The sequence below is a fragment of the Podarcis muralis genome, chromosome 6 (genome assembly GCF_964188315.1).
Source record: "Podarcis muralis chromosome 6, rPodMur119.hap1.1, whole genome shotgun sequence".
Classification (NCBI taxonomy): domain Eukaryota; kingdom Metazoa; phylum Chordata; class Lepidosauria; order Squamata; family Lacertidae; genus Podarcis; species Podarcis muralis.
The window spans coordinates 53,725,392-53,751,321 of NC_135660.1; the positions used below are offsets into that span (position 1 = coordinate 53,725,392).

The 25,930-nt window shown below is 39.2% G+C and overlaps 1 protein-coding gene across 1 annotated transcript in view; it reads left to right on the plus strand.

Moving 5' to 3' along the window:
* The window catches only part of WDR11 (WD repeat domain 11), a 52,815-nt gene that overhangs the window by 21,476 nt on the left and 5,409 nt on the right, over window positions 1-25,930 (plus strand). The window contains exons 12-28 of the mRNA XM_028730074.2: window positions 3,928-4,034; window positions 7,115-7,190; window positions 8,104-8,212; window positions 8,766-8,890; window positions 9,668-9,815; window positions 12,944-13,050; window positions 13,941-14,055; window positions 15,008-15,179; window positions 16,782-16,890; window positions 18,164-18,226; window positions 19,904-19,969; window positions 21,526-21,703; window positions 22,318-22,413; window positions 22,626-22,791; window positions 23,614-23,711; window positions 24,670-24,815; window positions 25,793-25,872. Of these exons, the coding sequence (XP_028585907.2) occupies window positions 3,928-4,034; window positions 7,115-7,190; window positions 8,104-8,212; window positions 8,766-8,890; window positions 9,668-9,815; window positions 12,944-13,050; window positions 13,941-14,055; window positions 15,008-15,179; window positions 16,782-16,890; window positions 18,164-18,226; window positions 19,904-19,969; window positions 21,526-21,703; window positions 22,318-22,413; window positions 22,626-22,791; window positions 23,614-23,711; window positions 24,670-24,815; window positions 25,793-25,872 (1,961 nt within the window). The remainder of the gene's footprint in view (window positions 1-3,927; window positions 4,035-7,114; window positions 7,191-8,103; window positions 8,213-8,765; window positions 8,891-9,667; window positions 9,816-12,943; window positions 13,051-13,940; window positions 14,056-15,007; window positions 15,180-16,781; window positions 16,891-18,163; window positions 18,227-19,903; window positions 19,970-21,525; window positions 21,704-22,317; window positions 22,414-22,625; window positions 22,792-23,613; window positions 23,712-24,669; window positions 24,816-25,792; window positions 25,873-25,930) is intronic.

Genomic DNA, 25,930 nt, shown 5'->3' on the forward strand with positions numbered 1-25,930 from the left:
GCTGTGAGCTTTATTGCCAATTTCATATAGAGGATTTCTATTGCACACAGCAGTGTCTAGGGAAAAGAGTATTTGCTTTTAATCTTTGTCTAATTTCTTTTCTCTTCCATCATGTGCTACTGTAACTTTGATATTCTGTTGCTTAGCTTTTTGAGTCTTTTGAATCCTGCCATGTTTTATATTAATATTAGAACATTTAATGCTTTAAACATTAGTACTAATATTTCCCCAAAGTTAATTTTAAAACTATTTAAAATGCCTTATCTCATTGCAGTTTGAAAAGTGTCTTACATAATTTTATATGCTTCACTTTAAGCATAATTATACTTTCATCTTTTTCTCAGTTTAATAATTGATAATGTTAGTTTGGGCATTGGAAAAGCCCAATCTTAAATGCAATCAAGTATTAAAAAACGTTTTGAACATTTTAGATTTTAAATTAAATTTAACCGAAATTTGCACGTGGCCCATAACTATTGGGACTACATCAGAAGAGCGTGAAATAAAAAATATTTTTTTAAGGATGGACAGAAGAGTGACAAAATGCAACTGAATTTTACATTTTCCAGCTACAGAACCATGGAACCTATTCATTATTAATTGTTCTGTTTTATATATGAAGTAAACAAAATATATTCTGTTTTGGTAAATAAGTTGTTATTCTTGTATATAGGTTCTGAAATTATGGGTATTTTGAAAGGTAAAAGGTAAGAGTTCAAAAGCATACCTGTGCAAGTCGACAAAAAAGGTACTGCTGAGGCGGGAAGGTAAATGGCATTTCTGTACACTCTGGCACTCATCATGGTGTTCCTTTGTGCCAGAAGCAGTTTAGTCATGCCGGCCACATGACCCAGAAAGCTGTCTGTGGACAAACGCCAGCTCCCTCAGATATTTTGAAATATATTTGTCAGTAAGCATTGTGGAACTGATTTACAAATGAGTGCCTGCCATATATTTTCTTACCAAGTCCTGCAGAATCAAATAGAGTAAACTCTCAAGTGTGAACAGTGTGGGTATGTGGACATAGTCAGCAACCATTTCCTTCCTTTAAAAATAAATAAATGAATGAATGAATGAATGAATGAATGAATGAATGAATGAATGAAATCTGCTGTATTTCCAAATTGCTCAGGCACTGTTTGTGCTCACACCAGTTTTATCCTAGCAACAATCCTGCAATGTAGATTAGAGTAGACCAGGCATGGCCAAACTTGGCCCTCCAGATGTTTTGGGACTACAACTCCCATCATCCCTAGCTAACAGGACCAGTGGTCAGGGATGATGGGAATTATAGTCCCAAAACATCTGGAGGGCCAAGTTTGGCCATGCCTGGAGTAGACTAAGAAAAAGTGAATGGCTTAGGGTTACTCAGTGAGCATTTTGCCCCTTCCAGAAGGTATTCATCTAAATGGGTACCAGCTTGGTGATATCCAGAAATTGGGGATTACAATTCCCCTCAGCCCCAGCCAGCATGATGAGGGATGACTGGAGTTGTTGTAGTAAAAACATATGGATGGTAGCACCTCAGCTAGTCCTGCTCTAAAGCTCTGTGGGACTTTACTGAATGCATTCAGGGATGTGTTTGCATGCAGGTGCTCATTAGAACAAGCAGGTGTGTATCAGAACTGTTGAACTGATAAGCAACAATTTTAAAATAGCAAGGTGGAAGGGAAGGATTGCCTAGCAGTTATTTCTCTTCTACAGGCCACATTTCCTCACAGAGGCTGTATGAATTTAATATTAAAGAGTGACTTGAGTAAGTTGCCTTGGGTTAGTCAGAAGTTAAGAAGTTGCAAAATTCAATATCTTTCTATTCCATAGTTAAAGTGGCTGTTACAAATTGCACTGTATATAAAAATACATGAGCCTTGCACTAAAGAAATAGGTGCAGTTCATAAAACTGGTGTTCTGTGACTACTAATTGCATCCAATGAGAGGTAGGTGGTTTTTTATGCCAACTTATCTGAAAAATGGCAATATTCCAGTAATAGATTGCTCTTGCATTAATGCTGGAACATTTGCTCTGATTTAATGCAGTGAACAAATTTCTTGCACCTTTATTCAAAGGACATTAGTGGGGAAAGGCTTTATCAAGCATTTATAAGCAGAAGTACACTTGACTCCCAATGCTTCTAAGTGGCTTTCCCCCATCAGGATGAAACTATATTTCTCTCTCTGTGTGTGTTGTGTTTAGATGTAGCAGAATAGCCCAGAATTCCAGAACAAAAAGATTATTCTCCCCAGGACTCAGATAATAAGGAGAGGACAAAAATGGGTAATGGGTTTTGTGTGTTGGAGACTTTTTTAGTGGATTTTGTCCTCAATTAAGAATAGTTGTGCCATAAAACTTAATCCTGTACCTTATATTGTACGATTGAGTACAATAAAGTGTGTACAATAGAGTACACTCGTCTTAACACATCAATGCATCTAAATTCTCAGTGGGTTAAGAGTAAATCATTAAGATCACAATCTCAAGTATGTTTACTTAGGACTCAAGACAGTGCCATACACCGATTACTGTGGGGAATGAGTGTGTCAGCCTGCATCTGGGAACACCTAAACACTAGATTGTGGAACACTGCATTGTGGGAAACCTAAAGTGACCATGGTGTGTCCTACTGCAATTTGTAAAGGTCTGGTTTCAGCACCATAGGAAGCTTCCTTATCCCGAGATGTGTAGAGCCGTTGACACAATTGCACTTAAGTGGCCTTGTCATCACTGTGGAGTGTGCAGGCTGCCTTGCTTCTCTAGTGAGTTGCACGCCATGAATCAGGGGGGTTGATGCCTACAGTGCTGGTAGAGCTAACATTTGTCTGAACCTGACTTAATATAGAGGAGAGAACTTTATCACGCCTATCATGTGGTGATGGTTCTCATCACCCTGGAGTCAGAGTCCTCATTTTCAGGGGACGAGGGCAAGGACTCTGAAGTCGAAAGAGAAGGGCATACAGGGCCAGCCCCAAAAGCGTGTCTGCTGGATCACCCATTGGTGCCTGTGCCCTGCCCTGAGAATGCAGTGTTGGCCTCTGCAGAACATCTGTTTGAAGCCACTGGGAGCGGTCATTGGATTTGGAGCAAGGTGACATCAATAAGCAGGAGATGCCCAGCTCATCTGTCCCTCCCATCATAATCAGGAGAGGTGGTTTGCTAGATGGTCCTTGGAAGTGGACCAAAAGTCGAATTCTCCTAAGACAGGTGTTAGTATGTTCAGAGTTCTCAGCTCAAGACGTGGGAAAATGGCCTGTTCTGGGGTTGCACTGTCCCGGAAGGAGCTGGTCCATATCTTGGCTGGGTTTCCATTTAGAACTCCCATCCTCCTGTTTTTTCAAAAGCAGCTGTACAGATTGCAAGTTTATTTCTAGGCCTAATTCAAGGTGTTTAAAGCCCCAAAAGACTTTGGCTTGAATTCAACACCTGGTCCCGCTAGTGGAAGTCCACTCAAGTACTTCAGCTAGCACAATGGGGCTTTGTCCCACTCTCTTTCCCATTGCCCACTCCCCATTTGGCCCCATTTGACATCAGGAAAACCATCAGAAGAGCACATGGGAGGAGGAGTGGGGAGATGGTTCACTTGGGCAAGCAAAAACACTTGCACTGCAAGACCATTTGTAACAGCAAAATGTTGAATTCCTCCCTTGGGCCTCAAATATCTGAAAGACTGCCTCCTTCTCTTCCATTTCAAGGGAAGGGCAAGCGGAATATACTGTAATTATTATTATTTAAGTAATTAAGTTTGTCTGACATACATTTAATGTTTCCAATTTGAGTTCTATGCAGTCCTCTATAATAATCTGTTGTATCCTCCCCCCCACACCCCTGCAGCATGCAATTGGAGCCATATTTTCCCCACTCCATTAATCTGCAGCATTTCCTACAAATTCAGATAGTTTGCATAATGTGTTCTATATATTCTACTCCGGCAGGGGCATTGAGTGGACAAGCTTGAGCGGCTTCCTTTCCTTTGCCACATCGACGCCTAATAATCTGGGGCAGGTGAGAAACGAGCTGCAGTTGGTTGATCTTCCCACAGGTAAATATATTGTGAAGCATAACTGTTGGTGACAAGATAGGTGAGAAGTGATACCTGTGTAATGTAGGTTTTTTTGCAGACTCCTATTGGTTGGCTTCATCTCCATTATAAAGACAGGAGTGGAATAACTGAGCAAGGTGGATAACGTAACTATTTTGAACTCTGAATTCAAAACATTTTAGACCATGATAGCTCAGCAAGCCCCACACTCATTTCATGAATCATCTTCAGGGCATAAAGGAGAAGAAGTGTCTATGTCAGCAAAGGGTTGAATACTATTACAACTGCATATATTTTAGCTTCAACACCGATTCATACAGCACTAGGTTATAATTCCAGCTTACTCAGTAGTTTTCATACTTTATGCAGTCTTGTCCTCATTCTAAATTTACTATATTTGCTGTATTTTCAACATCTCCCATTGGAGATAGCCCATTTCTCTGCATAACTTGAAGGCAATGGCCTGTGGCAGCGAGGAATGTGTAGTGCAACTCTTTCCTTCTACCAGTCTTGAAATTATTTTAGTTCACAGTTTGGACAGGGTTTTCCAATGTCTTCAACTTGGTTTACTATATGCAAGTAGTATATATTAATCTGTACATGTTTTTAAATTTGAATCAGTTGGTTGAAAGAAATGGGATTTGTTCAGTTTCCATCACAAGAATTAAAGTGTTTTGATATTTATGGCAGTATCTCTTCAGATGAAGGGGAAATGTGCCATGTTTATGCAGTTTTAAAAATACTTTGAACTTTAGCTGGAGGTATTCAAAAAATAAAATCAGTTATGTACACTCAATATATTCTTAGATATTTAGAAAATGTAGTTTTTGCTGTAAGTTGAGTAATTAGCCCAAGCAATGAACATCATGGCTGAGCTACATTTTATGTTCAAAAAATAATGATTTAGCCACACCACCACACTGGTTTTCATACTGATGATACAAACTTAGCAGCCCTGTGCAAACCCCAGTGAAATGAATTGTGATGGCTGGGACAGTGCCTTCCATCTTCTTTGTTTTCTTAGCAACTTGGTAGAATATGCTTGCTAGTAACAAACTTCACACTATATTGTGATTACTGCAGCACATTCAGCATATTTCTCAATTTTAAAAACGTTACCCAGATGGATTATGTTTTTAAAACGTTCATACTGTTTTATAACTATGAGCTATAATGAAAGAATGTTGGTGAGTAAATGTGAAAATACTGGATCAGTTCATTTTCCTCCACAGGCAGTCTGCTATTGCTGCTTCCTGTGATGTTCTCACTAAGTAAAGAAATCTGCCACTGATAGGAAAAACAATTTTAGAAACGGCTAACGAAATGGAAACGTCCTTTCCATTTTCTGAAATAGCTTTTCCACAGTTTTTTATATATACAATTCTATACTATTTAATAGGGGTTTGTGCAGAGGTAAGGGCAGCAAAAATAAGATTGTAATGATTTGGAAAATCTGTTCCTATTCATGTAAGCATATTTTTTGACTTTGTGCTAGTATCCTTCTATTAAACATAGGCTGTGAATAGATCCAATACTTATTGTCTTGTGTAGGAACCATGAGTTCGAAATGATCTAACAGATTATGTATCCAGCCTCCAGTAGTACCACAAATTATCTTCACCTTAAATTATCTTCAATAGATACTCATCTAATCCTTACCATAGGGCTTAAAAAAAAAGCACAAACAAACAAAACTAAAAATATGCAAATACTTTAAAGGGACAATTATAGGATCAGTACAGATAACCACTCCTGCCAACCTAGCAGTTTGAAAGCATGTCAAAGTGCAAGTAGATAAATAGGTACCGCTCTGGCGGGAAGGTAAACGGCATTTCCGTGCGCTGCTCTGGTTCACCAGAAGCGGCTTAGTCATGCTGGCCACATGACCCGGAAGCTGTACGCCAGCTCCCTCGGCCAATAAAGCGAGATGAGCACTGCAACCCCAGAGTCAGCCACGACTGGACCTAATGGTCAGGGGTCCCTTTACCTTTACAGATAACCACAATTGATACAGAGGTTATTTAAGATACCCAAATTTCTCTCACTTATGCAGAAAGATGAGTTCTGAATCAGAACCAGAAGGATATGTAATGAAGTCCCACTATATGGCATTATAATATTCCGGGACTTTTGTGGCAGTGGAAATTTTTAAATTATGAGAGGGTTTTCTGAAATAGCTATTGTCAATCTGTTCTTTTACCAGAGTGTGATGTGCAAGTCCTTTAGGTCTTTCCATTTTTGTTAAGTTGAAATATGAGCTGCTGTCAGTAGCCAGGTTGCTAAATCCTTCAGTTATTGAGTACCCGCATGCCCATTCCATAAATTCTACAAAGCAAGTTCATGAGACATTATAATACTGGTTTTACAGGTTTTAGTCCTTTCCTTATAGCCATCAGACCTAAATTTAGAGACCTATGGACATTCCCACGATAAATAGTAGAAGATTTAGGTGAGATTGATTGAAAAGCAGCATAGAAACATAATTACCAATTAATCATTCACATGAATCACAAAGCATCTCACAAACAATAAGTAACCAGTTATACCTTCAGAAATCCAGTCCTGCCTCCCTGGGGCATTTGAAGTCTTTTGTAGCTTCCTTAGGAAATTGCTGCAACTTGCAGTACCTATTACAATAGTTTGCACAAATAAGACACATTAGAGACTTCAGGTGTTGTGCTGATTGTTCTGTTTCTGTAACTTGAAACTGATTGAGTTAGCACAACATCAGTGAGAGATCGTTGGAAAGTCTTAAATCAAAAAGACTTTGAGAACGGTGGTAAATTGCAGATTGAAATCAGAGTTTCCATCCTTGTGTAAAGCAGAGGAAAATTAGGTTTGTATAATTGAATGGCTCGGAGCCAGCATTATAGTAATGCTTCATGCTCAATATCCATATTACAAAATGCTAGCATAATGTGTTTGCGTGGGCAGCAGAGACTCTACGTGCAGTTGTGTGCTGAGAAGAAAAAGCAAGATGATCAGTGTGATTAAATAAATAGCATTTGATATGTCAATTACAGTGGCTTTGCTTATGGTTGCTACTTTACATCTTTTTTCCTGTATCTCTTGCGTCTTAGGTAGAAGCATTGCATTTCGGGGCGAACGAGGCAGTGATGAACCAGCCATTGAAATGATAAAGGTGTCTCACTTGAAGTAAGCAGATTGGCCAGGAAAAGTTGATGTGTTGAATTGTGCTAGAATAATCCAGTACCTACAGTGCATTTCTTTCTGTAGGAGGAAGACAGTTGAAAAAACATTATTGAAATATTGAGCAAACAAATCCAAATGTACTGATGAAGAACTTGGTTGTGTGCCACTCAAATACATTAGGCTTTTCTTCAGTGCTATGCTTATGAACTAGGACAGGGAGTTATTGCTGTAATATTATACCAATCTTCCACACTTTTCCATTTCTCCCAGAAGCAGTTCAGACATTATTTCAAGTTGCTTCCTGCACTGGTAGCAAGCTAGTATCTCCTTTCAAGGGGGAAGATCTGAAACCCGGAAGATCAAGTATTTTCTAAAGACTGGAGTAAATTTGTAAACAGTTAAAGTCTTTGGCAGGGATGTAATGACACTTGTAATGTGGAATTATTTATGGTAATTATGGTTATATAATAGATGGATAATGGTAGAAGATGCAGCAAACTTAAATTTAAATATAGAACCCATGGAGTGAGGGAAGGAGATCTGAAGGTTCGAAAGAACCTTGTATTTTAATGTTTGAAATGGTTTTGTTTTATATGTATAAAATTATCAAAAACTCAATAAAAAATTATATATATATAAAAGTGTCTCCTTTCAAGGTTGGAATTAAATATTACAGCTTATGCAATCACCCCCTGTCTCTACCTCCTCTTTCCATTAAATGTATGCAATTTTTGGAAACGTTGACATCCTGAAAAAAGTTTTGTTTTGCTTTTTTAACCAAGGAGCGTGGGATCAATGCTTGTTGCAGCAGCCATGCTTTGTGCAGCTCCCATTCAGTTCAATAGCACTTCTAGGCTACTGGGAAATTCTCTTACGTACGTATAATGCTGTAAATGGCTTCTTTTTAAAATTTCAGACAGTATTTGGCAGTAGTATTTAAAGACAAACCTCTGGAATTATGGGATATCAGGACTTGTACTCTTCTCAGAGAAATGTCAAAGAACTTCCCTACAATTACTGCATTGGTAAGGAATGAATTCAGTCAGCTTCTCATCAAATAACTAATTCTTACATACCTTCTTGCTTTCAGAATGGTGTCTGTCCACTAGTGTTAGAAGCCTTTCACCCTAGGTGGTTGGGCTAGATGGCTCTATACGTTTCTCCCAACTCTACAATTCTGTGATTCTCCTAATGTAGACAGCCAGTAAGGAAATGGGACTTGACTTGCATATTGTTAGCTTTCATAGCATTTTTTAAAATCTCTCTCATGCATGTAACACTGGATCTAATTTAGGGTTGGTAATGACCGCTCCCCACTTAAAACGGGGGGCGCCCTTTGCGTGGACGCGTGCAGCCCTGGATCTGGAGTGGCCCCATCAACATAGGCTTTGCCTTCCCTCACGTGGGATACCTGGAGGTCCCCGCCTACCTCAGTGAGTTGTCCAATCCCACCTGGGGGAAGCGTTGCCAGGGAAACCAGGCCAGGTAGGGGGAGGGATTACCTGCCCACACAATAGAGGAAGGATCTTACCTGGTAATATCTTAAGATGTGAACAGTCATGACTTCTGTTCTTCCAGGAATGGTCGCCTTCTCACAACTTGAAGAGCTTAAGAAAAAAGCAGCTTGCAGCCCGCGAAGCTATGGCCCGGCAAACAGTGGTATCAGATACAGAACAGAGCAGTTTGGAGTCATCGGTGATCAGGTGTCAACACTATTCTCAATTAAAAATCACACCAGCTTCTCCTTTGAGTATTTGTTTTCTTGCCAAGAATGCATTGCATTAGCACTGCATTTTGGATTTACAGACATTTATCGATGTTGTAATTTAAATGGGCTGACCTTTAAGAATCTTTGTACAGTGAAAGTAACAGTAGGTGGCAAAGCATGTGTCAGAATCTGATGCCCTGCATTACTGTAGCATGTAAATTGAAGCCCTGCATGTGTGGGGGAGATTATATGAATAGATCAGCTTCACTTTAATTTGTTGGTTTTATCACGGGCCTCCAGACCATGCCCTGGAACTAGTGACCAGAAACTGAAGGTGGTTGTTTCTTGCCTCCTTTCAGCTAATTATGTTTGATTCTTCATGTTGCTTTCATTAATAGACTACTTAGGGTGGAATTCAACATTGCCCTAAGTTGATAATTCTGTCTGGCAAACAGAAGTGCATGCACTGATTGAACTATTTCCTCTCCCCCACATGCACTGTTTTGGGGGTTCACCTGACCTTCCAGAGCAATATCTGGGGATGGCATGCAATCAAGGGGAGGGGGGCAAGGTCCTGTAGCACTACTAGGTCTTCTTGTGCTGGCTTCTGTTTGTGCTGCTTATAATTGCAATGTTTGAATTAAGATACGGCTTTTTTCTAATTACGTAATACATATACATACAGTATGTGTTCATTTAATAGTGTAAGTGTAATTTGAGTGAATCTGATCGTTTTGAAAATAAAAATCACCAGTTGGCTTCTCTTTCAAAGCTTATTGCAGGAAGCTGAGAGTAAATCGGAGCTGAGCCAGAACATTTCTGCTCGGGAACACTTCGTGTTTACAGATACTGATGGACAAGTTTATCATTTGACAGTAGAAGGGAATTCTGTCAAAGACAGTGCAAGAATTCCTCCTGATGTAAGTTCAGTGCTATATTTCTAACTTTTTATTCCTTTTATAGATTTTTACAAAACGGCTTCCAACAACATACAGCAAAAAGTACCAATTCTTTTTTCTTTTTCTTTTTTAAAAATAATAAATTTTATTCGTATTTTCCACACAACAAAAAACGAAAAATAACAATACACAAAACACAAAAACATACATATGAAAAACAAATCCAAATCTTACAAATTAATAGTATAAACACTAAAAAGGAAAACAAACATTGACTTCCACCAATCCCATAGCACCTCCTTTACCTCTCTTCCTGTTTTCCTTATCATCTCGATCCTAGCATCTAAATATATATCCCTCTTTCTTATCCTTTCACTTCACAAGGTTATTCCAGACTCAGACAGACTTCTGTCCTCAAACCTTGTCTTTTAAGGTATTCATTTAGGCACTCCCATTCCTTTTTCACTACACTTTTTGATTTTTGTCTTATTATATCTGTCAGTTTGGCTAACTCTAAGTATTCTGAAAGCTTACATAACCATGCTCCCCTAGTGGGTAACTGATTCCCTTTCCAATACTTAGCCACCAGAATTCTTGCTGCAGACATTGCGTATAAGAAAATTTTAGTTTTATCTTTTGGGACATCGTCGTTTAATATTCCTAAAAGGAATGCCTCTGGCCTTTTACTGTATGATATTCTTAGTATTTTCTTTATTTCTTCATGGATCATGCTCCAAAATTTCTCAATTTTAGAACTAAGGGTCATGCTTAGTATCATCGGAAAGAGCACTGAAGAATATAACAACTATTCTTGAGGCGAACATTGTTAGTTTGACCCAACGACTCCAGTAGCCATGTAATGACTCTGGTATGCACAAGGAACTCCATGCCAGTACGATTTGGAATCTATTACCTCTGGCAGCAGAACTAAGAATACAAAATCTTCTGCTATGCTGTCCCAGTGTCTCCAGTAGGATTACTTGTTAAAAACACTTCAGAATCTGCTTTCTTCCTTTGCCTTCAGATTAGTAGCATGCCTAAACACACACTCTTTAAGTCATAGTTATGCATATGAAATGCTGACCTCCTGTGGCCACATAAACAACTTTTCATTGCTGAAATGTTCTAAATTAGAGCCCTTGGCTAAGTCCCTGAAGCTACTCACATTTGACAAGTTCCATTAACCTTTACCATCTCTACATGATTTGCAGCTTCACTGTCAGTTCTTAAATGTTTTCAAACAGAATATTTAGTTTTCTGGTTCTTTGCTTTCAAATCCAAGTAACAAAAGGAGCTTCTAAATTAACCCCAGAGGCTAGTTTCCTGCCTTACTGCCCATTTATTATTTGACCACTAAACAATTGTAAACCTGACATCAAGAACCCCATTTGTCTTCTAAGTGCCTGGATTTTTCTAAGCAAGACATGAAGTCATCCTTGCAGTAGCACACCATGTGTAATTTTGCCGACAGGCATTTGTAGGCTGAATGATTGTTTGGCTTCCAAATGCCATCATGTCGCAGTAAAACTGATCCCCCTCTTTCAAGGGAGATGAATCGTGCCACAAAAGAGGACATTCTTGGCCCAGCTCAACATTTCACTCTGAAAGTCTTCATTTGTTCTTTTTCATTGCTTTAAGGCTTTACAAATCTTTTAGATTAGCTTTTCTCATGTGGTGTTGCCCTCCTTTATATAGGTCAGCAATCAAGATATTTTAAAAATCCTTCTGTTCAAACTGTCAGGGTGTCTGTTTTCAGATAATGTGACAGCTATCACAAAGAGTGACCTGCTGTTATAAATCCAGCCTCCGATGGCTTTAGAAATATGTCAGATTATGGACCGGGGAGATGAAGAATAATAATGGCAAAACTCCTGTATTTTGTGGGGGTTTTTTCTTTGGGGTTTAGTAGAAAATTATCTGTTACAAATATAGATGTAATATATAAATGTTGAAGCTACTTCAACAACCTTTGAATGTCATTGGTAAAGGGAGGGGGTTATTCAAATGATAAATAATCTATTTTACATTCTGTATGGATAATGGTTTGTGTCTGTGCAGAGGCATACATATAATTAGAGAGCATACATGTTCTGCTATTTTCAAATCACTTAACATCAGTGGATTCTTAAGTGCATTTACTTGATTGTGTGTAGATACGTCTTCATTTTTGTATTATGTGCAGTATAGTGCTAAACAAATAAATAAATTGTGGTTCACGAGTAGTTTAAGGGTCAGAACCTGGCTCTCTGTTTTTCATCTCCGAGCTACATTATAAAATAGTTCATCTAAGCAAGTAGATTTGTCAGGGAGGACCTTTTATTCAGTTATAGGATTAAAAGAAAAGGTAACTGAGGTTGACTGCATATTCAACCTTGGCTTCTCTCTTCCCTAAAGCAAACATACAGTTGCTTCCCCATTGATCCTTTTATTGACATTTGTGCTTTAGCATTTGGAAGCTTTCATTTTCAAACGAAGGAGGAAAAAAACCACAACTCTACAGTGTAGTACACATATTCCTGAGCTTTCAAAATATAATATTAAAAAAATAAGATTCTGGCCTCAAAACTATATTAATGTTGTTTTTAGTGGCCTCTCTTGTATCAACAATGGAAGAATTTGACTTACTCTTTTTTGGTCTGAGGTCAAAATACTCAGCATGAGTTGGCACAACATCACAAAGGCTAGAAATTAACCACATAGTTGATAATAAAAAAGCAAGTACAAGTTCGCATATTATGGCTTAGATCCTAAAGCAAATTTGTTTAAGAAAGTTCACAGAAGAAAAGTTTTCCATCCCTTGCAGCCACTTGCATGCTACTCCCACAAGCCTCTTCAGACAGTTGTGCAACCCTTACGGTCAATTTGAGTGAGTTTGGGGCAGTTTGGAATGATTCCCACATCCCCCACCATCCATGCTGGATCCTACAATGATCAGAAGAGCCTTCTCACCCTCCGAAGAGGCTTTGCAACAGGGAGCAGGAAGAGTCTGCAGAAGAGACACTCCTTCCACGAACTTTCTTAAGCTAACTTAATTTGGAATGCAATTTGGAATGTTTTACAAATGATTGATTGGTTTATACTGCCACTTATGCCTATTTAGTGTGGTTTCTGTTTCACAGCTTTAATCTCTGCTTTTTAAAACGTTGCAGGGAAGCATGGGCAGCATAACGTGCATCGCGTGGAAAGGAGATATCTTGGTCCTGGGAGATGTTGATGGAAATTTGAACTTTTGGGACTTAAAAGCCAGAGTATCCAGGTAGTGATCTGTTAAACAACAACAACAAAACAAACCCCTCCAATGAAGCCTAATTCGCACATGACTCAAGTGATTGGCCCCCAAAAAGTCAGAGATTGAGGTGTGGAAAGTCATTTTCTGTGAATCAACAATCCCGTCATGAGAAACTGCACAGGAAAGCTCCTCTACACATATGCCTCCAGAACCTTCCTGACATTTCTGGAAAATACCCAAACCACATGGGTTATGTTTCACAAAAATGGCTAACCATGCACACACGTAGGAGTTCAGTGCTGTATTTACTTTTGCTGGCAACTACTCTACCAAGTAATAGAGAAAGGGGATCTAATTCATAGCACGTGTTTGAAATAATTCTAAATTTTGCCACAAAACCATGTCAGACCCAAGTTGCCTATGAGCCCACTAGCTGTACAGCTTTCTTTTTACAAAATATGGGTCCAGAAGGATTGCCACACAAATACTGGGATTGTGTACGTAATAAGCTGACATGATGCTGTTGCTATAGTGATGCTTCCTGCGGCGGTTTTAGGGTGGCACAACTAGTGTGGCAGCACAGGGTGCTGTGCTGCAGGGACCCCCGCAACAATACTGCAGAATGGAGCGAGAGAGGTTGGGGGGGGGGTGCCTCTAATTTTAGCATCACACAGGGTCCTGCTGAAATTTGAGAGCCCAAAGCCCACCACTGATGCTTCACTAGTTTGCTATGTATTTAATCAAAATAAGAATATCTGTAGAGGGGCGAAGTGGTGGTTTAGATGACAAGTTCTCCTTATGATTCCATTTAGATGGAATACTTCCATTTAGATGGTCTCAGAAGTTTAGTTCTTCAGTCTGTCCTGGTAAACTCAAGGGGGAAATGTACTATTTGTTTCCTACCTTTTCCTTTCCAGAGGCATCCCCACACACCGAGGCTGGGTGAGGAAGATACGCTTCGCCCCTGGAAAAGGAAACCAAAAGCTAATAGCAATGTACAATGATGGAGCTGAAGTTTGGGACACAAAGGAGGTCAGTACCAATTTTGCTTTACTTTTCTGAATTGGTTCTAAACAGCAAGCATAAAATGATGCTTACTTGTGTCACAAAGGAGATTTAACTTTTCTTGGCTCTTTCAAACTGCTACCAGCTGCTTAGTTGGTTTTGCCTAGATTTTTCAGCCATTAAAGTGTTGCTAAACTAATTGGGTGAAATCCAACATCCGTCATACGCCAAGCAGAGCCACTGAAATCAATGGATTTGAGTAATTGGTTTATTGTGTTTATTATTTATCACAGATGCATTTGCTGCCCTGGGCTCCTTTGTGAAAAAGTGTGGGATATATATTTACTTGAATAAATCAGTCCATCAATTTCAGTGTATTTAATTTGTCTGATTTTCAGACCAAAGGCTCTTGGAAGTTAAATACATTCCACGTAGAAATACAACCAAGCATGACAACGACAGTTATTGAATGATGGCTTGCCCTTGTTTTTTCAATACTAGAGTTTTGCTTAACAGGCAATGTGCCCTGTTCAGACACATCACTACCATCTTGACTAGATTTAATTGAATAGAGAAGCTTCAAATTCAACCACAAGGGTGGAAGGGAGAACCAAGTATTACTAATTACAGTTGAATGTATGTGTGGTGTTAAATTTAATTTTTTTAGATGTTTATAAAACAAAAGGAACCCAGTAATATTTGCAATAAGGACTGACAGTAGTAAAGTGGAAAATATTTAAAACATTTATGAAGTATTCACATTTTGTAGACTGTCACAGTAATGCTGCCACATATTAGCTGGCAGGCTTTTACATTTTAAATTTTGTTTTATATAATTGACTCTAAAGGACAGCCTTTCTCCCTTGCCTGATTATATTGCTGAGAGTCATGGAAACAAAACATAATTTCACTGTGTCTGTACATGGAAAGGGAGACCACTTCGTGTTCTAAAGCTAAAATATGTTGCATTTTTTTTCAGGTGCAGATGGTGAACAGCTTAAGAACTGGAAGAAATGTCAATTTTAGAGTACTTGATGTTGACTGGTGTACCTCTGACAAAGTGATCTTGGCATCAGATGATGGCTGCATCAGAGTGCTAGAGATGACAATGAAATCAGCATGTTTTAGAATGGATGAGCAAGAGCTAACAGGTATGGACAAAGGCCAAGCAAATGCAGCTCAGTTCTTTATTAGATTGCATTCTTTTGGCACATGAAGTGATCGACAGAGGAGTGTTCCCTGTTCAAATAGCCAGAGGATGAGATAGATGCATTTTTTTTTTTTTAACCAGGACTGTGGAGTCAGAAGAACTGAAATGTTCTTGACTTCAGGCAGGAAGCTACCACTAGCAGTTTTCCTGCCAGTGGTAGCAGCAAAGGCTCCAAAACTGAGTGTTCACAAGAATATTAATGTTACAATATATCTGCCTTAAATGATTACTGTACTTCATAACAGCACTTCAGAATGAAATGAAGAATGTTTCTTTGTTGACTATGTATTCTACCTTTTAAAATTATTATTAAAAAATAATTGGCCCATTCTGAGGTCCTTTCTCTGGTTTACTATCGAAAAGGCCAGAATCCCGCCAGCATGTGCTTTGAAATCTGTCTGATTTACTTGTTTAGACATTGCACTGTACAAGAGTTTAATCATTGTACTTTGGCGATTACTCAATATTTTTGTTATTAGTATCGTGACAGTGCACTTTCCTAAAGATACTTATACACAGATGTGTATGCAAGCTCCATGTTTAAAATAAATTGCCATCTTCTATGCAGCAGATTCAAGAGGTATTTCAGTCCATATTTTTTGAAAAATTATACTTCTTGGGTATGTGTTGGAGTACATCATTAATTCTCTTTGCAGTGTAAAATAATGATGCTTCCCGTGTTCTGCTAGTTTATTAGACTGCCAGTGTGATTTTTAATAATAATAATAATAATAATAATAATAATAATAATAATAATTAATAATATCTATTACTATTAACGGTCTTGCATTTTAAGTCAGATTCAGATTTTCTGTTGTATATTTACTATCAGATATCCCCTGGAAACACAGGCACTTCTGTGACATAGCTTGTGCTGTTTCTGCAGAATGCATCTTTCCCCTCCATGCTCCTGTCTTTTCATGAGCCACTTTATAATTCCTCTAGTGCTATCTAACTATAAGTATATCCACTTGGTTTTTTTCATCACTGCTCAGATCTTTATTTAAATTATGGTTAATGCCCTAGAACCAGAGCAGCAGAACTATATGATTCCAAGGAAAAATTACACTTTGGAGCTCCTATGTACTACTGAGAAATAATCTGCCTCAAATCTGTGCTGGACTTTGTTAAGCCATGCCCCTAAACTATGCATTTATTTCTTTAACAAAAATTTGATGGAGGAGATCCAAACCAGTTACCTTTTCAGATCAGTTTTTGAAACCCAGACTGCAGTATGTCTGCAAGCCAAATATTTCCAGTGAAGCTAAGCACTGACAACCGCGAACAAAAGAGAAAACCAGTCTCCTAACCCTTGGTCATGATTCCCAGGGTATGCACTCAAAATCACACCCGTCCATATTACGGTCTGTGCAATGGCAACAATTCTGGGGACTGCAGTTCTTTCTGGAACACTGTAATGAAAACAAGCCTTCTCATACTCCATGGCAGATGCACTGTAAGCAAGCACAGATCCCAAGTTCTTTAATATCAGATTGACTAACAACAGATTTTCTTTCTTTTTTCTCCCTTTTTTTGTTTCTAGAACCTGTGTGGTGCCCATATCTACTTGTTCCAAGAGCTTCCTTAGCATTGAAAGCATTTTTGCTACACCAACCGTGGAACAATAAATACTCTCTTGATATTTCACATATGTAAGTCTAATATATATTATTATATTGAAATGCCTGCTTTTTATAAAATGGCAATGTGCCCACTAACTGTTTAGGGGTATGTGGGTGGGTAATAAAACCCAACTACTTTCCATTTAAATACTTGAATTTTACCCATCTAGAAGTGATAGTTAAACATCATTTTAGTGTATCCATCCATGGGCAAAGTATATTCTCTCCTGTTCATGCATGAATAATCCACTGGTTCCTTGAATACATTCACATATAGAGCTTCAATGTATTGAAGTACAAATAAATGCAATTTGGTTCGATTTGGAATAGCCCTAAGAAGTGCTAATGACTGCAGAGTTGGGATTTCTGAGCATCCATTTATCCCTTTACATGAGTAGAGTGCTCATAACATTTCACTAAATGGGAAAACCATTCCATTCACTGGAGTCCTTGGTTGACAGATATGGATGTTTTCAGAGAAGGTGACTCACAGTCCGGACTTGAAATGGAGAAAAGTGCCCAGAGTGACTCTGGGACATCTTGTCAGCATCTAAACACTGATCCAGACCGGAGAGAAACCCACTTATTTCAACTTCGATTGCTCTTGATTAATTTTGATTTGATTATTTAATTTCTATACCGCTTAATATATTAAAATATGTCTAAGTAGTATACAAAACACTGAAGAAACAACAGACAACTTAAACAAAATATTACAAAAATCCATGGTTCCATATAAACATGTTACATTAATACAAAGTAATATACCGTATTTTTTGCTCTATAAGACGCACCAGACCACAAGACGTACCTAGTTTTTGGAGGAGGAAAACAAGAAAAAAAAATATTCTGAATCTCAGAAGCCAGTGAAAGCAGCAATCCCTCTTGCTGTTCTGGCTTCTGGGATTGCGCAGCCTGCATTCGCTCCATAAGACGCACACACATTTCCCCTTACTTTTTAGGAGGGAAAAATGAGTCTTATAGAGCAAAAAAATACGGTATATAAATCAATATCAATTCATTTTCCTTCAGACACACCCTCCCTCTGCGTTCTCACCCAGCATCCAAACAAACTTGGCTCACCCAGAAAAGTTTCACAACGAGAGAAGTTCCTAGAAACAGCAGACAGCACTCGAGTTTCTCACTCTAGACCATGCTTTTTTCTTCCTTTGGCTCTTCTGAACTGTGAGCACGGTGCAGGATGTGCAGGCTTCTGCAGCGTGTGCCATGCTCTTCATCAGATTGGGATGTTTCATCTGAGACTGTAGATATTTGTCTATTAAATCAAATGTTTGCTTTGCAGAAATTATCCAGAGAATGAAAATGTTAAAAATCTGCTACAGGAACAGTTGAACTCACTGTCAAAGTAAGCATATTTCAGTTTGTGTTATGCTATTAAAATGCATTAACATCGTTTTCTTTTGAATTCTCCTCTGTTTGACCCCAATATGCATCTTGAGAGATATTAATGTGGCAGTAATCTTCAAGTGGGACGCGGATGGCGCTGTGGGTAAAACCTCAGTGCCTAGGACTTGCCGATCATATGGTCGGCGGTTTGAACCCCCGCAGCGGGGTGAGCTCCCGTCGTTCGGTCCCAGCTCCTGCCCACCTAGCAGTTCGAAAGCACCCTTAAGTGCAAGTAGATAAATAGGTACCGCTTTATAGCGGGAAGGTAACGGCGTTTCCATGCGCTGCGCTGGTGCTGGCTCGCCAGAGCAGCTTCGTCACGCTGGCCACGTGACCCGGAAGTGTCTCCGGACAGCGCTGGCTCCCGGTCTCTTAAGCGAGATGAGCACGCAACCCCAGAGTCGGTCACGACTCACCCGTACAGGCAGGGGTACCTTTAACTTTACCTTTAATCTTCAAGTTCATATTTCTTATCAGATCTAATCACACTGTTAACTTCAAACCTATATAGACTGAAATCCTATACATGCTAGCCTCAGAATAACTACCATTCAATTTAATGGAGTTTCTTCTGAGTAGTGTATAAGACTGCATGGCAGACAAGGAAACTTTTAGAACAGTTTTATATTTTTACTTTTTGTGTTAGTACCGCTACTGGCAGTCATATTGATCTGGAAGCCAAATTAATGTTACGGATTGACAAAATAGTTTAGTGTGATGCAGAATCCGTGCTGGCACATACTACGTGTACTTAAATACAGTTTTAATCCATGACTCAGCTTTATCACGTCCAAAATTTGCCATACGTTTCAAGCTTACTTTTCCTTTAAAAATCCACAGCATCCCCTTAATAATAAATGTTTCCACAAAATACTGGAGGGGCTATGGGAACATATTTTCATATATGCCAAGAATATAGTACCATTAATGGGTTCTGGAGGCAAACCATTGATGAAATTATGCCCTAGAATTTTGTACTTGTAGCTAAATGTCTTTTTAGACAGCCATCCTTTTGTCTTGCTAGCAGCAATACTAGAAATAGCATACCAGCAGGAGAATCTCATTGGGATTCTAGTGCAGTAAAACACTGATATTGACAAGCATACAGAACAGCTCCATGTTTCTAATTGAATGGCTATGAATCACCAATTAAAGAGTACAAATTATCTGATTTGTAAATGAGTCATTGTTTGAATGGTTTTGTAAAAGACGGATGTCATTTTGTATAAATAACTTAAATCCTGTAATAGTGATATACTGACTCTATATGAACACAGGAAGCTGCCTTATACAGAGTCAGACTATACAGAGTCAGACTATTGGTCCCCCTAGTCCCATATTGTCTACACTGACTGGCAGCAGCTCTCCAGGATTTCAGACAGGAGTTTTTTCCAATCCTACCTAGAGATGCCAGGGATTGAACCTGGGACTTTTTGCATACAAAGCTGCCTGTCAAGTTTCAGTGGTTATAATTTGTATGTTCACCTTTTTCCTTTTTATAAAGATGTGTGGGAAATGGTTTCCTTTTAAGTAAAAACAACAACCACCTGCAGTATCTAGGTTGATGCCCATAATGTGTCTGAATGTGTTTCATAGCAAGATATGAAACTATAAACTATAAATTATCTTTTCTTAGTGACATCAGGAAACTTTTGCTTGATCCAGAGTTCACCCTCTTGCAACGATGTCTATTGGTTTCAAGGTAAGAGAGAACTTAAGTCAAAAGCACAATCCCTGTTTTGCAAGTAATTTGTCTGTAGTCCTTAGCTTGGTATTTTTGTTTAAAATCAATAGGGCATGCTTTCTGTAACAGAATCAGCATCCCTGTATAAATGATAGGTGCAAAGGGGTGTGTTTCTAATTAAAAATTCATTTGAAGTTCTGTATTTGATGGTGTTATCTATAAAGTTATGTACAGTGAAAGCCTTTCAGTCTTTAACTACCTGTCAAATCACCTTTAATCCTTTTTGTGCGACTGCATATATTTACTTGTGCAAGATACATCGTCTGGAAAGCATGCATCAAGGTTTGGGACTTGCCATGTCAGAATGCTGGTATGAGATTGAAGGGCTGAACATTCTTGCCTGTAGAAAACCAGCATGTTAATTTAATTTTCTGTACATGTGGGGAAATAGTAGAAAGGACCATCTGTAGTAGCCAAAGGAGGCTTGCCCATTCAAGCTAATAGGGCACTGCTCCACCAACCTCAAACTGCTCTCAGTCAGCCTCCACCTGCCCACCTTCCTATTTACAACCAGTCCAGGGAGAATCACTGCATGGTGTTGTCCCTTTGGAACTCAGCAGGGAGGAAGTTGGAGGCAAGTAGAATTAGTTGGCTCCACCTGTCATTGGTTCTGGCTCTACTTACTGATGGACTCACTGTCTTCTGCCCTACTAGCTGCAGCGGGCACCAGCCACCACTGGTAGCATCATAATCCCAAGTGGGCTGTATTGCTGCTTTTTGTCATTACATAGCAATTAGCATAAGAAGAGCACTGCTAGATCAGACTAAAGTTCTATCCAGTCCATCATCCTGTTCTCACAGTGGCCAATTAGATGCCTATGGGAAGTCCACAAGCAGGACATGAGTGCAAAAGTGCCCTCCCCATTTGAGATCCCTAGCAGTTGGTATTTAGAGGCATAATCCCTTCGATACTGGCTGCAGCCATCCTGATTAGAAGACACTGATAGTCATATTCTCCCTGAATTTGCCTAATCTCCTTTTAATGCTGTCCAGGTTAGTGGTCATTGCTTCTATGATATGCAGCAAATTTTACAGCTTGGATATGCACTGTGCGATGAAGTGCAACCTTTTGTTTGTCCTGAATCTTCCAACATTCAGTTTCATTGTATGAGTCTTGGATAGGAAGGAAAACCTCTGTCTGCTTCTCTATACCATGATTTATTTTGTACACACTTTACATGTTGTCATTCTCAACTAAAAATCCCCACTGTTGTGACCTTTCCTCATGGGGAAGATTGTACAGTGCAGAACCATGTTAAAGTATTGGACTAGTATCTGGGAGACCAGGTTTCAAATCCCCATTCAAGCCATGAAGCTCACCTTGGAGCAGTCATCACTCTCAGCCTAACCTACCTCACAAGGTTGTAAGGATAAAATGGGGAGAAGTATGTACTCCGCTTTGAGTTACTTGGAGGAAAATGGGTTATATATGTGATAAATAAATTGCCTATTTTCTGTATTACTTCTTTGTGTTGCTGATGGTGAATATAATGACAGTCGTTTTATTTTGCCAGGCTGTATGGAGATGAATCTGAACTGCATTTCTGGACTGCTGCCGCCCATTATTTGCATACTTTTTCCCGGGGGAAACCATTAACTGTAAAAGCAGAAGACACACTGATTCCTCAAGGAAAATGGATCAGTCCACTAGATATATGTTATGATATACTGTGTGAAAATTCCTATTTCCAGGTATTGCAAGATTTTAAAACTAAGTCAAATCTCTTTGACATAAAGGCTTTTCTCTTATTCAGAGCTTTTATATTTAAGAGCATGTCTAATTGTTTTTGTTATTCATGCACCAAAATATTTAATTATGTGGTTTTTTAAAAAGCAATTATACTGCTTGGTTATAATAAAATCTCTTAAGTGGTTTACAAGGAAGGTAAATAGATATACAGCACGATTCAATGTTTGTTGAATTTAGAGAACATTGGTCACTGATCACAGTAGAAATAGTATTTATTTTTTATTTTGCATTTATAGCTACATTGCCCCATAGCCTATGGCCTGATTTATACCAATTCTGCTCTAAAGACTAGGTGAATTACCATCAAGAGGTTCACTGGTCTTTGTTGTGAATTTCAGAAACAGTGGAGTTAACTCAAATATTCCTGTCTCCTATTGTACAAATGGGTTAAAATTCCAATAACTTAACTTCAATGTCAGGCAAACCCACAGCCTATTGTCAATCATAGACCCAAAGTGATGCAACCTAAATACCTGGATTCATTGGTGGTGTTGTCTCATATGTCTTGTTGTCTGAAAAATCATTCTCACTTTCTTAATCACTTGATTATTTGCAGAAATTCCAGCTTGAAAGGGTCAATCTCCAAGAAGTTAAGAGATCAAATTACGACCACACCAAAAAATGCACTGACCAGCTGCTGCTTTTGGGCCAGGTTTGTGGCACCTAGTTTAGACTTTCTACAGTTGTTCAGTTTATTAGCAGGCTATGAATAAATGAGCGAAACATTGACATTAGGCATCGCTACAATGTAATTTTTGTTTTCTTTAAAAAAAAAGTTCTCAAACTTGTGTGGTGGGTTAGGTATTTCTGAGTGTAAAGGAACCATTGAAAGCTGCATAATGTTTTATTTTCTCTCTTTCCTAGACTGACAGAGCTGTGCAGTTGCTTCTGGAGACAAGTTCCGAGAATCCCTATTACTACTGTGATTCCTTAAAGGCATGTCTGGTCACAACAGTCACTTCCTCAGGTCCTTCCCAAAGTACTATTAAATTGGTAGCGACCAACATGATTGCAAATGGAAAGCTGGCAGGTGAACTGTTTGTTCTGTTTCTTGAGCCCAAAATAATTACTGAACTGACTTAGGGGTCATGTGGGGAGAGGAGAGGGAGGGCAAGTTCCTTTGTGCAGCCAAAAGCAGCACTTAGTTGGATACCGCTCCCAGTTTTGAGTGCCGCTAGACACTTGCAAAATTGCCTGCACCATATTTAGCTAGGATAAAGTTCAGCTGATTTTATGCTGTGCAGGGACTGCCTTTGTAGATAAAAGCCGACGTATCTATACTTTTTTGTGCTAATGAAGCATTAAAAGAAGGGGGATAATAGAGTTAGGAAATCAGGCCTGAGTGCTTACTGGAAGGACAGATCCTGAAGCTGAGGCTCCGATACTTTGGCCACCTCATGAGAAGAGAAGACTCCCTGGAAAAGACCCTGATGTTGGGAAAGATGGAGGGCACAAGGAGAAGGGGATGACAGAGGACGAGATGGTTGGACAGTGTTCTCAAAGCTACCAGCATGAGTTTGACCAAACTGCGGGAGGCAGTGGAAGACAGGAGTGCCTGGCGTGCTCTGGTCCATGGGGTCACGAAGAGTTGGACACGACTAAACAACAACAATAGAGTTAGGTGCAAACACGGCACTGCAACTGAATGGTTTCTTTGAGCTCTTGGAAAGTTTCTTTGGGCTCTTTTAAGTGTCTTTCTACAGGGTAGAAGTAAATGTTTGTAAGTAATGAAATTTGGGTCAGAGGAAAATTGGGCTGCTTGCACTCTCCAGGTAGAAATACTCACAATCTCTTTGATATTCTCCGTGTTTTTAAATTGTGATTTGTTAAGCTCAGACAACTTCTTTTTCAGAGGGGGTCCAGTTACTGTGTTTAATAGATAAAGCTGCTGATGCCTGTCGTTACCTGCAGACCTACGGTGAATGGAATCGAGCAGCATGGCTTGCAAAAGTAGGCCATTTTTCTCAGTCTATCCTGTATGAGTTGCTCCTTGCTAATAAATGTTTAAAGCTGGCACACTCTTAGTTCACTCACAGGAGGGTGAGGGATTCGCAACTTCAGTGTTTTTAACTCTTGGAGGAGGTAAATTTCACACATGCACATTTTGATGACAGCCTGTTCAGGAAACATCACACTGAAGACTGTTCAGTTTTAGCGATACACATCAAAGAGAGTATTACAGAGTTCTGAATGGAAGCAACCAACATTGGGATGGCAGGGGGAGGCTGTTAGCCAATTCCAAGGGAGAAGAGTTGTTTAACCAGAATCATTGCCTTTGGAATTGAGCTGTCTATGACAGCTGACGAGTTGTTTTCCCTCATAATACTGCCAGGTGAGTTCTGCCCATGTCTCCTGATTGGAAACTCACAGATCTCCAGAATTATTATTAATAATAATAATGCAGTTCAGGCCCAGCTTTTACTTCCAGGTTCTTACTTTTGCCTCCCCAGCTGGTCTTCCTTCACAGTCTCCTTCTGACCTTACGTTACTCTTTGCCTCCAGTTCCTATGGTCTCTCAAGCTCCCTTGTGCTCTTTATTGTGGTCAGACATTTCCCTGACCTTGCCTCTTGTGATGATGTTATTGTTGCTTTCCGCTAGTCCACTTCCTATGGTTAACTGGAACCTTCTTGCTTTTGGGGAAAGACATTTCCACTCAAGGTTCTTGGCAGGACCTGACCTTGGAATTTGTGGTGGGAACACTGGTGCTTTCTGCAGGATGTTCACCAAAACAATTGTGTGGATACAAATCTATAAGAATGCACTCCAGCCCCAAATGTTGTTTACCAAAAACCTTTTTTAAAAGCTTCCACCCAAAGGAGAGGCAATATAACTGGTATGCAGTATTCTGTATATTTTTGTACCTTATTGCGCTGCTTCTTGGCTTCGAATATTTCTGATCTGTCGCAGGTTCGTCTGAATCCAGAGGAGTGTGCTGATGTGTTCAAGCGTTGGGTTGATCACCTTTGTTCTCCGCAAATCAATCAGAAATCCAAGGCCATCCTCGTCCTCCTTTCCCTGGGTTGCTTCGTGAGAGTTGCAGAGATGTTGCACAGGTCAAATGAGGCATTTTTTCTTTGCTTTGCTTATTTGAAAATTTACTAGGCATTCCTCAATAGATGTATATACTCAGTGGCATACATAAAAATACTGTTGTTACAATTTTTGAGGTCAACAGCAGGACCGTATATACAAACAGAGCAAAACCAAAAGTAGAAAAGACGCACATCCAATTGAGAATTAAAACAGCAATTATACCTAAAAGGCATATCTGAATAAGCAGAATAAGTTCAAATGCATGTGTTTTCTCTGAGAGAGAGCATCTTGATTTTTCAGTAAGTAATCTGATTGGGCTCCAATCCTGTACCCAGTTACCTGGGTGTGAGCTTCATTAAACTTCAGTAGACATTTATTGTATTGTGCTGCTGTTTGTGTTTTAGTCCGTTACAGCAAACACATTAAGTGTCCTTTGGTAGGCAGATACATTGTGGTATAAGCATTCATGGATTAGCTCACTTGAAGTGTCATTTTCAGTTGGTAGGTAATATAGAAGTGTGCAAGCACAGTTGCACACAAACATACAATGTAAGAGAACAATATAAATGCTGGGCAGAGGTCTATGGAATACAAGCATTTTCATGGACTAGAGTCCACTCCATCAAATGCTATGGGGAATCTTCAGCTGGCAGATAGATACATGCACGCAAGAGACATAATTTCACGCAGTGGGCCTCAAAAGCCACAAAATGAGTAAACTACTATTTGTATCTCCTTGTTAATGTGTTTGAACTGTTATATTTCTTTAGTCAGTAGAGGCTAGAAAGTAGTACTTTTGCTTTTAGTTGCGCAAATGCACGTGCTATATAAATTCTTGCTCAGAATTGGTGAGCTGAGCCTGTGACCCTTTCCAAGTTTTGCATTAGAGGCATTCCTGAGTACAGTCGCAAGCCTCTCAACATACTCTCATAGTGACAGAGAATGTTGTAAGCTGCCCTGCCCTTAAGAATAAAAATTATCTATTCTCTTTTAACAGCATGAGGTATTTTGACAGGGCAGCCTTGTTTGTTGAAGCTTGTCTCAACTATGGCACAATTGAAGTCAACGAAGATTCAAATATCCTTTTTATCCAGTGACTGAATACAAGAAGTCTCGTTGAGGGAAGGGATAACAT